General features: G+C 53.5%; 6 protein-coding genes across 6 annotated transcripts; 2 read left to right on the top strand and 4 right to left on the bottom strand.

Annotated features, from left to right (window-relative positions):
• Positions 1-1,261: 1,261 nt before the first annotated feature.
• On the top strand, positions 1,262-2,319 carry N0V89_012519 (uncharacterized protein; the record flags this gene model as incomplete). Its single annotated transcript, XM_056221240.1, has 2 exons — positions 1,262-1,266; positions 1,431-2,319. 2 exons carry the CDS (start codon positions 1,262-1,264, stop codon positions 2,317-2,319), a joined length of 894 nt encoding a protein of 297 aa, XP_056065227.1.
• Positions 2,320-3,330: 1,011 nt separating this feature from the next.
• On the bottom strand, positions 3,331-4,367 carry N0V89_012520 (uncharacterized protein; the record flags this gene model as incomplete). The annotated part of the gene is made up of 2 exons (XM_056221241.1): positions 3,331-3,815; positions 3,902-4,367. 2 exons carry the CDS (start codon positions 4,365-4,367, stop codon positions 3,331-3,333), a joined length of 951 nt encoding a protein of 316 aa, XP_056065228.1.
• Positions 4,368-6,341: 1,974 nt separating this feature from the next.
• On the bottom strand, positions 6,342-8,081 carry N0V89_012521 (uncharacterized protein; the record flags this gene model as incomplete). The annotated part of the gene is made up of 6 exons (XM_056221242.1): positions 6,342-7,168; positions 7,218-7,451; positions 7,503-7,557; positions 7,629-7,826; positions 7,877-7,910; positions 7,966-8,081. 6 exons carry the CDS (start codon positions 8,079-8,081, stop codon positions 6,342-6,344), a joined length of 1,464 nt encoding a protein of 487 aa, XP_056065229.1.
• A 2,483-nt stretch (positions 8,082-10,564) lies between these two features.
• Positions 10,565-10,882, bottom strand: LSM5 (RNA-binding protein lsm5; the record flags this gene model as incomplete). The annotated part of the gene is made up of 4 exons (XM_056221243.1): positions 10,565-10,592; positions 10,645-10,683; positions 10,731-10,787; positions 10,834-10,882. Coding segments are annotated over 4 exons (173 nt in total), but the record flags the coding sequence as incomplete, so codon positions are not given.
• A 701-nt stretch (positions 10,883-11,583) lies between these two features.
• Positions 11,584-15,453, top strand: N0V89_012523 (uncharacterized protein; the record flags this gene model as incomplete). The annotated part of the gene is made up of 1 exon (XM_056221244.1): positions 11,584-15,453. The coding sequence occupies one exon, from the start codon at positions 11,584-11,586 to the stop codon at positions 15,451-15,453; it is 3,870 nt and encodes a 1,289-aa protein (XP_056065231.1).
• A 738-nt stretch (positions 15,454-16,191) lies between these two features.
• On the bottom strand, positions 16,192-16,797 carry DBP5_2 (RNA helicase required for poly(A+) mRNA export; the record flags this gene model as incomplete). The annotated part of the gene is made up of 3 exons (XM_056221245.1): positions 16,192-16,399; positions 16,563-16,699; positions 16,720-16,797. 3 exons carry the CDS (start codon positions 16,795-16,797, stop codon positions 16,192-16,194), a joined length of 423 nt encoding a protein of 140 aa, XP_056065232.1.
• Positions 16,798-16,905: the final 108 nt, after the last annotated feature.

Genomic DNA, 16,905 nt, shown 5'->3' on the forward strand with positions numbered 1-16,905 from the left:
CGCACCTGCATATGGCGGAGGAACTGCTGGGGCCGCTGGATAGCCTGTGGTGCTCCCTGGCCTCTGGTAGCCCGCTTGATGCTGTCCGTAGTTCTGCATCGTGCAGTTCTTCTATATCTGCCCCTCCGCTACCTGGAAGCGCGTCGGAGCCGGGGTGTGCTGGCGAGCTGTATCCACGATCGCGAAAGGATCAAAGAACACAAGTGAGGCATAGAACGGGACGCAAGAACGTAGAAAATCAAAAACACATTATGGAAGAAGAGAAAGAACCGGGAGACAGGCTGCAGAACACGCAGCCTCTCGTGTTCGCTGGGGCTGAGAGCTGGAGCTTGGATGCGCAGGTAAACTCGAAGTGGAAAGGTGTCGCCGCCACGTGCTCCCCCACATTGCCTACGGACCCACAGTGAGCGAGCCCCTGTCATTCATCCTTCTTCAACACCAAGACCGCTCTCGTGAGGATTGGATGTCTTAATCCATTACTCTACAGCAACGTATATTTCCGAGTCACGGTGCTAGCCTTTGCAATACCGTAGGAGAAATGCGCTGGGGCATTTCGTACCACACGGTGCCGACCTGGTCACCGAGGATGGACTATTCCCCCGCACGTCTAGCCCGAAGGCTGAACGGACTGGCAGCCTTTTCCAAGAGCAAGGAAAGAATACAAGTTATCATGGTTCTGATCAGGCGTACTTAAGCCCCTTGACGCCAGAGACGTCCCCTTTTTCATATGATGTGAGATAGGATGATTTAGGTTGTCCGCACATTCTTTTGCTATTGTTACAGGACTGCTGACTGCAAGTTCGATCTGTCCACTTTAGAACCATGCACTGTGATTGTCTTTACAGCATGATCAGAACAATCCCACCTGACCACTGCTTGCTCCGCAATTTATCGATCAAATGAGGTTTATTAAGGCCCTATGAGCCTACGAGGAACCTCATCCCGCATCAGCACCTCGCTCTAGGCGTAGGTTTTCCGATGGCCCACTATCCCTCCCTTACATTTAAGGCGAACAATCACCGTCATTACCATCTACTTTCGCTTTATCACTATCGCTACCGCTTTGTATCGTTCTAGTCATTTTTATATAAACTTTTCTCAATGTCTTCTAGCCAGTGCTCCACTCAGGTACGTACATCTTTTAAGGATGCGACGTACCCAGCAAGGGCAGCCTGTGTCCGGCAATACACGCATTCACCAACATGCTCCTACGCGTGACGAGGTGACGAGGTGACGACGTAGATGCGGAGAAAGAGCGTGAATGAGGTGGGCGTAATAGGTTTGGCCGAGCAACCAGGCCACTGCGTTCACCACGGCTTCAAAAACTCTTCCGCCGCTATATAGGCACCTCCGCCCGCAGTTCTTCTCCACCTCCCACAAATTGACTCTACCCAACACGAGCGCGCCCAACCGATCAAACTACAATCAAGAACTCGGATCTTGCGCCGTACATACCTCTCCTCGCACCAGCTGAATATTCTCAACCAGAGAAAGATCAGCGCCATGGAGAACGAGTACGATAACATCGAGCCGGACATCGTCGCCGCCGCCGAAGCACTCGCGACTCTCGCGACCCTGGGACGCGGGGAGCAGTTCGTTCCGCGTCCTCGAACTACCTTTATCGTTGCAGGCCGAGACCGCGAGGTGATTCACAGCCTCTTCACTCCCGGACGCCTTCGCGGTACCATGCACTACGAGGCAAAATACGAAACAATGGCGCAGGACAATCTTGCCAAGTTCCTCAAAGCCATCAACCAGGAGCCCGCCCGCGCCGCGGTTGTCCGGTCCATAACGCTCGATTTGGTCTGCGACAATCCACTCAACTCCGGCCTCGTCGAGCTCTTCAACGAGGACCACCTTCCCATGTACGCCCTGACCGATGACGCTTCCGATGGCCCCTTCCCGCCGCTCACTGAAGCCGCACTACTCCTGAAGGCATACCAGCGCGACTTGGTCAACGATCCTCTTTTCGCAAACCACCCACTTGCACCAACGGACTTCACTCTCCTGGACAAGAACTGGCTCAACTGCCCGCGTTTTGCCAGTTACCTCATCGAGGTCCATGTCAACCTCTTCCTTAGGTTGTGTCCAAAGCTCCAGGTCATCCAGCTGCCCGATCTCTGGTGCCCATTTCCGAATCTGCCTTTCACAGAGGCCGCCATGAGGAAGTGGAAGGAGGAACATGGATGGGAGGTGGAGATCAAAGAGGAGGCCCACGAGATTTTCGTGAGGATCGGGAAGAAGGGTGGTTGGACTCCTGACCACATCAAGCGCTGGTTGGACCATGAGATCTCGAAAGATGTCGCCAGGAACGGCTAGGATGGAGGTTAGCTTGCCTATCGCGAGGCATCATAGCTGCTTTCGAAGGGGTTTTGCGTGCTTGGTATTCTCCAGCTGGCGTTCATGATTGCTTTCGTATTATACCCGTGGACCTAGTATCTTTTGTAGACTGTGTGTGTCTGCCACGTCCATATAATTGTGCTTCTCCCGGCACACCTGTGCTTCTCCCAATACATCTATACTTCTCCCAATACATCTGTGCTTCTATCATTACATCTGTGCTTCTCCAATTGCATATGTACTCTGAACTTCCAACTTTACACTACTGTATCGCAGCATGAGCACATCAGCTACATAACGACAAAAGCTAAGCAGCGCTTTGTGTTCTGAATCACCTTACAGACTACCATACCCGAGGCCTGATAAGAACTATAGATATGTGTGAATATGGTCGAGAGGTCGTGAACAACACATCCCATTCCCACGTGCATCCAGCCCTCCCATCCGCGCCTGCCTTCACTAACTTCCCAGGCAACGCTCCGCGTCCCTCATCCAAAAACCTGCACCCTCTACCTAGCCTACCATCTACAGGACTCTTGTATATATACCATTGGGTTTGCACTTATTTTCAAGCCAAATGATTCGAATGCAAGCGATGATGGCGCGGCGGTCTCAAGAAAACACATAACCCAGAGTAAGAATCCCCCCTTTCCTTTTTGCGCTTTTGTTCGAGTCCGGTTGTGGGCACAGTGAGGTGAAGGCACTCTTTTTGTGTTGTAGGAGTGTTTTTCTTTTCGTTTGCAACTACATTGATAGATGTGCTTCACTTTCGCAACAACGCATCACCAGCGAGCGTCGGTACCGCTGTTGGGATTGTGTAATTGAGGCAGTCTTAGCATTCAGACGCGATAATCAAGTCGTACACATAACATTTTGTTCATTAATGCGCCGCGATAGAGCTATCTGATATTACAAAAGATGGCGCCGGGCCGTGAAGCCAAACATATTGGACCCAAAGCATGACATGGGAGGAGATTCATATCTCGTAATCTATTCACCGTTCATACCTCTCTCCTGGGGCCGATTATTGATGATATGCTTAATCGCCAGCGGCACATCTTTCACGATCGCGCCCGGCACCCCCAGCTTCTGCACCCCCAGCGGCAGCGACCCCTCCGCATCACTATTCGTTGTCATCTCCCACTTGCTGACCATCTTCCCATCCTTCTCCACCTTGGCGATCTTCTCTAAACTGACGTACCTCCCCTCGACAATCTTGCGGCCATCTTGCTTCTTCTGGAAAGCAGTTCCGGATTCGGGGCTCTTGTAGATGTGTTTTGCGTTGACAACTTGAACGTGACTCTGCTCCCTGACGGCGGGAGGGAAAGTAGACAGGTCGACGGGGAGCTGAAGATCGATCGATTGAGAGAGCGTTCCGGAGACGGGGCGAGTGGGGATGAAGGAAACGAGGAGGACGGTGAAGACGCGGTCGTTGAGAAGGGCAGGGGCGGGCATGCTGTGATGCATTTGTGTTACTGCCGTGTCGCGCATTAGTACATAGCTCCAATGATTGGCCAATCGACCACCGTGAACCACGGGCATGAGTAACCAAGACACTTACTCCTGATATTGACATCCCTCACGCCCTCGATCTCCTCATCCACGTGCCATTCGAGAAGGGTATTAACATCATAAATAGCCGGCGTATACTCCATCTCATTCCTCTCATGATCCTTCCTTAGCACCTCATCTAGCTCTTCATAGCTCACCTCCTCGTGCAGACTCCGCCTCGCAAACCACGTCCCCTCCACATCGTCTTTCTTCTTCAGCTTCTCGATAACAATGGGATGCTTCTTCCCGTCAGTGTCCACGTTCTCTCTTGCCTCCCCCATTTTGTGAAAGGAACTGAAGTCTTCTTCGGTTGCTTCTTTGAGGCATTGCGTGACGAACGCCGCCACACCAGGAGGACTGTTCTGCTCAGCGTGGAGATCTGAGTGCCTCGGCACCTGACTGACGCCCAGCGGAAGCAGCTTCAGGAGCTTCCTCCCCGGAAGCGCTCCCGCTCCGCCCTCCGTGTGCCCCGCCATGTGCTTCAGCGGCGGAAGTTTGCAATGTCCTGGTACGTGCTTCTTGGCGGGATGGCGGAAGCTTTCTGTAGTCTGCCCCGGAGAGGGAACCGGAGGTGGAAATATTGGGGGCGTTTGACAGGTGGAGAGGAAGTGTAGTCTGGAGTCTAGATCTCCAGGGCTTGCCCAACGGGCCGGCACGCTTGCGGTCTTGGCGCGTATGCACATGCACCTAGTCCGGCTACCACTCCCCTATGCATAATCGCCTACAGTAGCCCGTGTGGCCTGTACGGTTTACACAGTAGGTCGCATTTGCGTAGGCTAACGGTCCGGGTTGCGCAGCGACTGCTGAGGTGTCTGGAACGCTGGGGGCAGAGTGTAAGCGCTTCGAAGTGCATTGCGGAATGGAATGCTACAACAAGACAACTGGGGAGTGGCCAGACACAAACAGTTAGGTGACGGGAATAAGGGGGTCGTGAAACATCTGCAATCACTGTAAGGCGGCAGATCGGCCATCGAGTATGTCTTGCACGCAGATCTTTGCTCTCGGATACTTTGCGGTGGCGATATCAGGTCCAGCCGTGCGAATGAAGCAAAAATCGTCCTGATTGCCATGCCTACCTTCTCCATTAGTTCTCGCAACGAAGGTCGCACCTGTAAAGCTTTGACGCTTGTATTACCCCTAACCCAAGGTCCAGCCAACGTGCAGTGGTACCTCCGTACCATTGCTCCGCGGAGCCAACCAATGGAACGCCCCCACCCAAGGCCTATTCCTGTCTACGAGCGTATTATAGGCGAGCCCGTACTCAGGTTTTCGCATGACCAGGGCCAGTTGGCGGTCCTTTTTCTGCATGCAGATTCCCATCATCCCAGCTCGACTTCTGCACCATCTGCATCGGCCAACAATGGCAAAGCGCAAGGTTCTGCATGTTCCACAAGGGTAAGCACGCAAAACCTGAACAGGTAGTGATCCACAGGTTCAGAATTTATAGTTGGCTCTCGAAAAGCTTGTGTGAACTGCATCTCTCGATGGGTTTCTATCATCGATTCGAGCGATCAATCTCGATACGAAAACCAGCTAGTGTTGCACGCAGCACAGCAGACGGCAAATTCGCCATGGGCAATTTATCGACGTGGTGAAGAGAATAGATCGAGATCTTGCACCATGGCGGCCGCGAGTATTGTCTGTCCTAGAGGACAATATGATGCGATTTCTTGAGTCTAGACCCTCAGCCTCGAGTCGGAAAGGAAAAGATGTGTCCGATTGGCTACAGTATACAACACCAGTAGCTGTCAAGTATCGACACGAGAGCGCGAACCCCGAGAGCACAGCGGTGAGCTGCCGCGCGGTCTGGAGCAGTCCAGAACGCGTACTTTAGACGACTTAGGCTTTCACGACTACTTCGACATTTGGTGGTGAGCTGAAGTGGTAGGCTTCGAGGCCGATACTTCGAGATTTGATTGTACGTGTTATATTGCATACACAGGCGCGATGGTGATACGCTAGCTGCGACAGCGCAAGTGAACTGTTACTAGCAATATCAATAGCCGCCGTGGAAGCTTCACTGTCTGCAATGCAGGCGTCATATGAATTTCATGGCCTAGGCCGCTTGGCTGTCCCCAGTTCGTGGCGCAGCAACACGTACAACGTGTATTTGGCATTGAGTACTTCCGCTTTGCGTCCATCGAGATTGGATTGATTGCGCGGAGATGCGAGTCAGTCTAGTTATACATGCATCACCTTAAACATGGATCCTTGCCACTGCGCCATTGTGTGCCAGTGCGAAGCAAACAGCGGAAAGCAGTTGAAGTTATGCAGTGGAACCTAATTGAAAAATTGAGAAGAAGATGATATGTACCATTGCTGCAAATGTACTGGATTGATCCTGCCAATGGAGCTATCACTCGCTTGGTAAAATATGCCATAAAAGCTTGAAGAAACAAATGTGGTCTGCGCTCTAGTAAGCGCGGGGGTATAATGGCGGCTCGACAACTTCAAGAATATCCTGGCGTATCCATATCTTCGTCGTCTGCGTCTGCATCTGCTACTCTGGCCAATTCTCCAGCTCTCAGTAGCGCAGCAAGAGAAGAATTTGTTCTGTAGTCTGTATGTTGTTGGGTATGTTTCGACGGTAGTGGTACTGATGGACGGTCTAGATGTGATGGGGCAGATCCCATGCCACTGAGCACGGGTGCCGGAAGGACACGCATCGACTTAGAAACGTCGATGGCTGGGAGGGTTTGTCCGGTGTAGCTGGCTGTGTATCCGCCCTGGCCACTATCTGATGATAATGTTGTGTCTTCGTGGGTCAACGGTGGGAGCCGATGCATCTCTCGATTTGATCGCCGCGATGGCAGATCGATGGGTGCTTGGTAGTGGGCGTTGTAAGAAGGTGGTGTAGTTGATGGAGGATAGGAAGATCCGTGACCGTAAGATGATGAGTATGGTAGGCCTGCGTCGAACTGGCTTCTCGCATCCCTAGCCATAACACTCGACGTCGTTTCGAAGGAGTTCTCTTTGTTGAGAGTTGCCGAGCGCGGCGAAGCCGAAAGCGGGGAGTAATGCTCGGGCATTCTCGGTGAATTGAATCCAGAGCGATTGAGGATAGCAGGGGATGTTGATTTAGACGGGTGTGAGGGCCCAGAGGGTAGTCGTGAGGGCCCTATTGGAGGACTCGACTCAGTCAGGATTTGGCCGGCGTAGAGGTCCGACTGAGCTGAGCTAATTCTTCGCCCCATTGTGCGTTCTGTCTGATCGTGACTGCTGCTCCGAGTGGATGCGACTGTGTCTGCCTCAATCTTCGATCGTTTGCCTTCTGCCTCTGTCACCGGGAGTTACAATTAGCCGACGCGGCGGGTGGAACGACGTACCCTTTGGTGGTGCAGCATGCTTTGCCTTGAACTCCTCTAGATATTTCTGATACAATTCGTATTCAGACGTTTTCTTGTACTCTGCGAGCTCAGCGTAGTACTTCTCTTTGGCAGAATTGGCCTGACGTTCGCAAGCTTCACGAGAATCGGCAGGCAACACCTGCCACCTTTCGCCGACGATCTTCGCGATCTCGGTGAAGGATAGATCCTGACCTTTCAAAGTCTCCCTTACTTCTAATGCAACGTTAGAAAGACGGTGCAGAAAGCTGCAAGAGGAATGCTCACGATTGGAGAAGATGACATAAGCCGACGGAGGTCGCTCCGGCGCATGCTCATCTGGCTGGAAACGGTTAGAATGCGACCAAACTGCAATGGGGAAGACACGCGGCGACGTGCGTGACCAAAACTGACTTTGGGATGTCGTCTGTATTTTCTCTTTGCGCCGGGCGTCACGCCTGTGGTCGAGGCTTCGCCCTGCCTGACTTTGGTTTCTGTTGCGGAGTCGTCGCTGCGATACGAGCCGTCAACGCTGCCTGCGTTTTCGAGTGCGATAGGCAGCGGACGATTCGAGGACTGTCGTCGCGTTTCGGCGATTGCCCGTTGAAGCTTCTGGCTAGTGTTAGGATACAGCATTTGCTGTGTGGCATCAGCGTACATACTCTTCGATGTCCAAGTTTGACGCTGAGAGAGCCACTGTTTCAGGTTAGAGGATACGATCAAGCCACCGCACGGGGAAATTTCCACTCACAGGTCCGATTCGGTAATGTCGAGGACGGTCTCCCAGGTGTCGAAGCCCTCGGATACCAATGCTTCCAGGTATTGGGACAGTCCCAATCGCGCCAGCCGCTCCGCTAGGTCGCTCATGTAGGGAGACTTTTGATGGTGTATCGCAATATGGTGGTGATAGTGTTGTAGGTTGTGTCGCAAGCGTGAAGTAATACAGGCCTTACTCCCAGTCCGACCGCGGAGTATACAAAGAGCCAAATAGGAAATACAGAGCTCGGGCAGGAATTTTCTGATTGGTGCGGGTGGCGGCCAATGCACGAGTGGCGAGTCGAGGCAATATGAAAAATAGGTTGGTGTTCAAGTGTTGCAGGGCGCAAAGCGCAAGAAGAGTAAGTATGGTGGGTAGTTGTCTAGCACTCGTCCATACGGAGGAGTAGCACGTAGCGTGGATTTGGGGAAGGTGGGTCCCGGACCGATCTGATCAGGGCTGTCTAATAATGTTACGGTACGCCAGCCGGGCGCAATTACGGTGCTTTCACAGGCACAGTGCTGGGAGGGAACCGAGATATCCTAATGCAGGCACGACCATATAGCGGCCAGTAGGGTTCAGGTTGGGTCCGCACGGCATTGGGCGCGTCCACAGCGGGCATGTACAGCGGTGGGTGGCGGACCATAGGCTCACACGATGCACACGCGTGGGAAAAGGCGGGTGGGAAACCAGAACGGGGTCCAGCTAGATCCTCGGAGTGAGAATAGGCCTAAGAGAGACGGCGGCCATGGCAGTGCGGCGATTGTCCAGATGAGAAGGTATCGGCGATTTTAGGAGAGGGGCGAGAGCATGGCAGAAGGAGGGGAGGGCGGAATTTTGAGATGGATGGAGAGTGGCCGGCAACTGGTGAGGTCAGAGGGAGAAGATCGGCGGCGACGCCGGAGCCTGACGACGGCTGGAGCAAGGCAGGCGTCGCAGGGAACTTCGCAATGGCACAAAATTCGGCGAGACTTCGTCGAGCGTTCTGGCAGCACGCGGTCACCATCCTGACTCTTGCTGAATGGCCGGCGCAAAGCCTGCGAGCGCCAGAACTAGCGAGCGCTGTGGATCGAGACAAAGGACACGATCGGTCGTAGGCACGTAGCGCGATGCAGGGTCCCAGGCCAAACAGCGCGCTTCGGGAATGGCTGCACGCCGGCGTGCCAGTGCCGGGTCTCGGTGTCAGGCCAGCAAAACGGCAGCCCCTCAGCCTTAGCGGCTGCTTTTGCTTGCGTGTTGGGGGAGATTCAAGAGAACTGGGGATGATGATGGTGTGGTGGAACGTTCAGTGTTCCTTTCACAGGCGGCACAAGGCTTCCGCTCTGCCCAGGGGAACCCATCAAAACGCTGGTACACAGCGCAGACAATCAGCCCATTCCTCCGCTGCGGTATGGATGTCCTTGTGTGGGCGGCAAGCGAGCGAGTCGCCCTTGCCCGTCACTCTTCATTCATCAAAGTACGCCGGGATCTGCATCACAACATCGCGAAGCTTTCTCGTGTTCCCTGCGCCAACAGCTGATGCGGACATCCGACCGTCCGAAGGATGCCGCCGAGCCGTCAGGGGGCGGGGTGGAAGACCTGGGCACGTCTGTTTCCGCCGCTGATGCTGCACTGGCCAATGGCAGAATCCAGAGACGCTGTAGTGGGCTCAAGCGGAGCGGAAGAGTGTGTTAGTGCACGCGAGACCCTGGGTGGCAAGTGCGGCATTATCAGACCGCGTCGCAGAGACCGATGAGGGCTTGCAGTTGTGAGCATGGGCAACCGAATCTTCGATGGTGTCGTATGGCAATGTCAGAGCAATCGTGATGGGGTGCAGCTCGACGCTAAAGGCTTGGTAGACGTTACAAAAGAATGATGCCTATCTAACGCACACGGAGCGTCATAGCTCCGACACTCAGATCGCGACAACTGCACCCCAATCGCAGTCACACTTGCGCCACCGTCAGAGTCTTCTAGAAAGCGAAGGTCAGCTCGTGTTGCAAGGCTGGTTGCGGTCTTGTTCGCCTACTGTGTATGATGGCATATATAATGCATTGGCTGGATAAATGCACCGATCACGTGACGCTGCTAGAATCTTACATCGATATTCGTGAAATTCCATATCCAAAGGCGCTCTATTGTAGAGCAGTACCCGCTAGCGCTTCCCACACGGCTAGCACAAGCCGGATCTGCCTCGACAGCTATCCCAATTTGATATCATGCGGGTATTCCAGTTTATGAAACAGTTCGGTCCGTTTCCGTGACCATCCCCACAAAGCCATCATGAAATGTAGGGCCGCATACAAGGCTCATTGATAGCACACTCGTGCCAGCAACAAAGACAATATCATGAGATGTGACACGACGACTCGCTTCTCCGCACGCATCCGTGGGCGTCTATCCGTCTACCCGTCTACCCATTTCCCGTCTCCTCCTGGCACCATCTAGGTGACTGTTAGCATCTGGGCGGTTACCCCTTTTACGCGTACTGTACCATGCAGATGTTGTTGCCGTTCAAGAGGATCTTCGACATGCGGGTCTCTCCCTCTTGAGGGTCGCTGCGGCTGTCAGGACCGCCCCTCGTGGGACTTCTCTCGCGGTAGCTTGCACTCACATCTCCCGCACATCCTCGAGGACCATATCTGCCATTCGTCAGACAAATATCATGTCATGCGTATAGCCAGGTGTACGTACTGACGTAGTCGTCAAATCCAATCAGCTTGCCCACGAACTCTGCACACCATCAGCCTAGCGCTTCTGTGAAGCAAACATATACCGACCCTTGTGGTTGTTCATGATAATCCAGATTTGCGAGCCTACGCACTTGTCGACAAGTTCTGCAGGCGTCAGCATGTGACTTGTGCACAGACAATCAAATCTTACCGAGCGGCAGCAGAGGGTGATGAACTTTGGGCAGCGACGGGAGCGACATGGCTGCAATTTCCTGGTTATCGTAGAGCTTGCTATAGTGCTGTCGTCGGGGTGTCAAGCGAAGTGAGGCTGGTGGGTGGTTGACGCCGTAGGCTTGGCGGTAAAGCGCGCGCCTATTGCGAGCTAGCCGCCCGTCCATTCTCTTACCGCACCAGGGTCCGGCTTTTGGCAGTTCGAACGGTATTGACCAGGCAGACATCTTTTGTCCACTCACTGTGCGACGCCTGCTGCCTGTGCAAGCAAACAATGGAGCCCGATGCTCCGTCAACGATGCGCGTTCCCCCTTGGCGCGTCTGGCGTCGTGTCGTGGGCGCGTCATGATGGCCGAGGCACCGCCCCGAGGAGGCTGCTGCCTTCGACTCTGTTGCGGTTAGGACGCGATGAACAGCAGTACATATACCCAATTTATGTTTGAGATTCATGCTGAAGTTTTGCAGTGTATTCCCATGCCTATCTCGCTTTGCCATGTCGCCCCATCGAGCCATACACAGCAGCGCGCCGTTCGCAGTCGATCCATCCGCCAATGTGACGCCGGACGCGCATGTACAGGGCATCGTGAAGAGTCATCTGGGTCCTGCAAAAATAAAATGGTTAGATGGTTCTTTAAAGGCTCGGACAACCGCAAAAACGAATGCTTCCATGGTTCGGTCGACCGCAAGAACGAATGCTCCCATGGGTCGGTCGACTCACCTTTCCCACACTATGGTGAACCTCCCAACTCGGATTCGCCAGAGAAAAAGAATGCGTGCTCGTATGCAAAAGTACCTGGCTCAGAGACTACTTCCACGCTCTGCGCGTCCTTCTGATATGGACCATGACGATTACGCTGTGGAATGGGATACAGTTACAGACTCTCCGAAAGTCAGAGGAGCTAGGCTCTTCACCGAGCGGGTGGATGACATGGCGAAAGAAATCATGTACCTAGGCGACGACATCCACGACGCGATACAACGTTCAATCGCGGATTTGACGACGCTTCGTGCTGGCCCCGAAACTTCCGGTGCCGCAACTCCAACCACTTCACAGAGTGTCGCAGCACGCATGGCAATGCTCACCAGTCTGAAGGTGACGCGTCTGCAGACGGCGAAGCTACGCGCAACGCTTGTAAAATTGTGTCACTTTTACCGAGCCCTACTTAGACATGCATCTGGCGTTCCCAATGATGTCAGTCCCACTATACATGCGCTTCGCAGAGAAAGATTCTTGCTCCACTACAAATGTGCCGTCGCCCGAGGACTGTCCGAGGAGCTATCCAGAGATGTACGAGGTATGGCCCTCGATGCCATTCCGGGGTTCGTTGCTCGGCTACGAATACAAGCAGTTCATCTCGCTAAGGAAATAAGTATCGCGACACACTACATCAAAATTGGTTCAACAAGGTTGTATGGGCTCAAGTTGGCTGAGGCCGGGGGAGAAGGTCTAGGTAGCAACCATGCGTTCTTGTTCTGGAACTCCCACCAATTTGAGTTCCGTTTGAAGGACCTGCGCGCGCTAAGACTGCAGCTTAGAGCGGAAGCACTATTCCCTCTATCAACTCAGTATTCGACGTCTATGACTAATATGTTCCGTGACATCGATACAAGGATTTGGAGATTCAATGATAATGCAAGCGCCATCGAAAACAGCTTCAAAGATCTTCGCAGACAGATCGAACGTAACGCAATCATGGCAGGGAGGAGTGGAGCTCTGGAGCCGTTCGCCATTACTATCAGGAAACAGCTGGTCGAGTCCCTGAAAGCGAAATACCGGGAAGACAACCCAGGCCTGCGTCGCTGGGGCTACCAACATACGCGATGGTACATGAGAATCCGTTACATCTCTCTCGCCCAGCCGCAAGACGTATCACGTCAAAGTGTGAGACGCAAGCACAGGTCTGAACGGCAGAAACACATCCGAAAGTTGTCTTCACCATTGCACGTCAGGTACTTTATCACTAGCAGTGGTTGGGCCAAGCCACGGACTCGCAAGCATAAGCCGATCAGAAATGTGAGGAAGCAGCTTCAAGTGAGACGCAGAACAGCTTTGGGGAAGTTGCGCAGACTACTTTCGGCGACGCTACTCTCGTATCAGAGTCGAACGTTCAAAAGCATGCGCAGTGCCGACCGGCTAGCTTCTTTGCCAAAGAAAGAGAAGCCGTCCAGCGTAACACAGGTCGGGATGACTATTGCCGCTTTAGGGTTTTACAAAAAAACTGATGAAGAGAACAACAACATCAAGACTAATTATTCAAGGAAGGTTGAGCCTTTGACGAACAAGTCTGGCAGACCTCTCGTACGCTGGAAAGAAGCACAGGGCAAACCAATGCGGGTTCTACCGCAATTTAGACCGCGCTTCACAGCAACCCAGCCCATGAGAGCACCCCATCCAACCTCGATATCTTTCAGCAGCGATGCATGGGCGCAGAGCGTTGATGTGCTGACAATCCCTGATGCAAGCGGTCGAAGAAGCCTGGTCAGTGAATGTTCGACTTCTTCACCTGGCGGTCGCACCAGTGATGACAAATCGGACATAGAGCACTCACGTAACGATTCAAAGGGCGAACATCAACCCAAACACCCTGAACACCCTGAACACCAACCTGACGGGCAAAACACTCAATCGCCTAACGAGAACATGGATAAGCTGTCAAAGAACGACCCGCCTAGCGAAAGCGAGCATGACGACGAGTCTGAGAGCGAATTCGACGAGGATTCAGAAATAGAAGAGCCTGTGGAGGAGCATACCCCGTTGACCTACCAAATACCCCCAGATGTCTTGTACAATGCTCTGCAGGCACCTACACAGACTCGCGGCAGTTACTGGAGCCAAAAGCTATACCGCAGTCCCGAAGATAAGGAGCTCCTGCTACACTACTGCGTGAACATGGAGGTCTCAGAGCGAGTGGCCAAGCATTTCCTGAATGAGAAAGTTGTGGGCTTTGACATCGAGTGGAAGCCTTTTGGGTATGTCGATTCGATCAAAGAGAATGCATCTCTCATACAGTTGGCAACCGAAGACCGCATCGCTCTGTTCCACATTGCGCGATTTCCAGGCAGAACGCCTGAGCAACTAATGCCACCCACGCTCAAGGCCGTCTTGGAATCTGCTGAGACGTTCAAGGTCGGTGTTGCTGTCAAGGGCGACTGCAGTCGACTAGAGAAGTACTTTGGCATGAACATCCACGGGGTCTTCGAGCTCAGCCGGCTGCACAACCTCGTCGAGTACTACAAAACAGAGCCGAGCAAGGTCAATAACAAGCTTGTGAAGTTGGCTACGCAGGTTCACCAACATCTGCTGCTCCCGTTGCACAAAGGCGAACCCTTTGTCGATGAACCGCTGCGACTCAGCAGTGTTCGTGAGAGCGACTGGAGCCGACCACTTGACTACGAGCAGATCCACTATGCTGCCGCTGACGCGTATGCCGGTTTCCGGTTGTTCGATGTGATGGAGTCGAAGCGGAAGAAGCTTAAGCCTACACCGCCGATACCGCGCTTGTGTGATTATGACAACAAGCCTGCGCCTCGCACTACGCCAAAGGCTAAAAGAGCGAAGAAGGCGACACCCGACACGGAGAAGATCGTTGCTGGGTCTCTTAGTGGGCTCGAAGCTGAAGATGCGGAGGAAGAGGCGTATGAGACGGCGGCCGAAGAGCTCGCTGAGGAAGAGGAAGACGAGGACGCCGATTCTGAGTCTGCTTCTGAGTCCTCCGAGGATGAGGATCCCGACGCAGACTATGCACCCAAAGTTCGCGGTCGCATTGCTCTAGGCCAAGGCTCGAGTGATCCATCTACTGCATCTGAAGTGCCTGCGCATCACATTGGACGTGCGGACATCTCAAGTCTCACAGGCCTTGACCCCAGGTATCCAGAGCTACCTTCGCTGTCCGCTGCGGAAGAATCTACCTCTGAGGAGTCTGAGGCATTCGATCCTCCGCCTAAGGCGCCACGGCGGCGACGTGTTGCGAAGCCTGCGCAAGAAGCGAAAGTGCTACTAGCTAAGGCAGAGGAGTCAGAAGACGAATTCCCCGACCCTGAGCTCGAAGAAGCTTTCGCGACCATGGTCCTTGACGAACCTTCGAAGACTGCAAGCAACCCTGCTACAGAGGCGGCGCCTGAAGTCGATGAAACCAACTCCGCCCTGGACATGGATCCACTGCAGATTGAAGAGGAGCCCTCCCAGCCATCGCTCTCCACCACCGCTCCAACACCCACCTTCACACCCCTCATCCAACCCGACCCAACCGCCCATACACCAGAATTTACCCTCGCTACGACCTGGGCCCAGAACTACCTCATCTCCACTATCCCTTCGCCTTCGTCTACTGTCTCTCCACGCATCCGCGCCACAGTCCCCCCACTACGCGCATACCACCTCTGGCACCACCAGCGTGTACCTCTCGACGCTATCGGCGCACACTTACGCGATCCACCGCTTGCGCAGAGTACGGTCAGTAGCTACATCATCCAAGCCATCAATATGGAGAAATTGGAGTATAGAGATGAAGACTTGATCAATCTGATGGGGACGTTGCCGGCAAACCTGAAGCTGGGGAGATATGGATGGTTGAGTAGGAAATTGGGTATTGTACGTTAGATGGAGGGAGAGGGAGAGGGAGGTCAGAGCAGGGAGAGGACAATATACCCTGTACTATGATTTTAGATAGCATATTTTGGCGTTGGGTGTTTCTTGTGATAGATAAACTGGGGGAAGGCATGCATGTATACAAACACGGAGTCTCACTTATACACCTATCATCAGGACATCTTGGTAGTTTGACTGCAGTTCAAACATCATTGTATCGCAGTGTAACACTCTCGTGCTAATTATTCTGACACATACAAAGAACACCATTGTCTTTCCACACTTTCTCAATCTCCCAAGCCTGCTCCCCAGCATCCCGTCAGTAGTCTCCGTCAGGCGGCTTCGGACGTGGAAATTTGTCTCGCCAGTCTTGTTCTCCAGGCTTCGATTGAGCAGCGTAAGCAACGAACGAGTTGCTGGAAAGGCTCGCGAAATCTGCGGCTCCTTCTTGAGAAACCGGGCGAGCTAAGGCGAGATGGCGACAACGGACACCCTCCTAGGTTGACGATCTCTACACCGTACTGGACATGGTACGCGCAGACGAGCAGCTGCACTTTTGACGGAAGGCAGAAAAGGTTAAGGAAATCAATGGTGATTGAGGGCACAGAGGCCAGAGACTATACATACTAAAGCTAGGGGAGAGCTAAGGAGCTGCGAAGGAACACTTAGGCTCAAACGGAAAACATGTGTGAAGGAATGCTGATTGCCCCAGGCCGACAACTTCCAACGGATTCACTTCGAACCGTCGCCCTACTTGCCGTCATCAACCTTGCCAGCGCCATCCTTTGTTGTGGCATCAGTGTTATGAGCGCAATCACCACTAGTCACCTCTCCCTCTTCAGTCTCCTTTAAGAACTGCTCGAGCGTGATATGGTCCGAGTTCTTTGCCTTGCTCGCCTCAGCCTTCTTGGCCTCCTTGGAGCCATCGCGGGGCTGCATCTTCGGCTGCACTTGTGATCTCGGAGCCTTTCCCAATGGTCATGCCCAGTCCATCTCTTCCCGCCACATCAGCTCCCAGACCGCAAGTAGGCGGTCCTTTCCATGCTGCAAATTGCGCTTCGAGTGGGGCTACCATCATACACTCTGATTAGTATTTTTGTTTTGTGCAAAGTAAATCGGACAATTGGGGCTCTTCGAAGGTCTTAGCGGAGTAGAGCGGGTTGTCTGGGTCCGCTTGCAAGTCTGCTAGCTTTACCTCCACCTCGAGCTCAGTGTTGGCGAGCGGGTCGTCAGCGCCGTCAAGCTGGTCAGCGGCGGGCTTTTTTGTGGTATTTCGACCTTGGTGGGAGTCTCAACAGACACGTCAGGCTTAGTAGCCTCAGTGGTGCTAGGTGGGGTGTTCTCTTCGGCGGCCATGGTTGTGGCAAGCGGTGTGGGAGAACGTGCAGTATTAGAAGTGTGAGCTGGACGGACGCAATGAAGGCGGAGATTCTGGCGACGAACAATCATCAGCCCAGCTCACAC

The sequence above is a fragment of the Didymosphaeria variabile genome (genome assembly GCF_027946475.1).
Source record: "Didymosphaeria variabile strain IMI 356815 chromosome Unknown scaffold_10, whole genome shotgun sequence".
In the NCBI taxonomy this organism is placed as follows: Eukaryota; Fungi; Ascomycota; class Dothideomycetes; order Pleosporales; family Didymosphaeriaceae; genus Didymosphaeria; species Didymosphaeria variabile.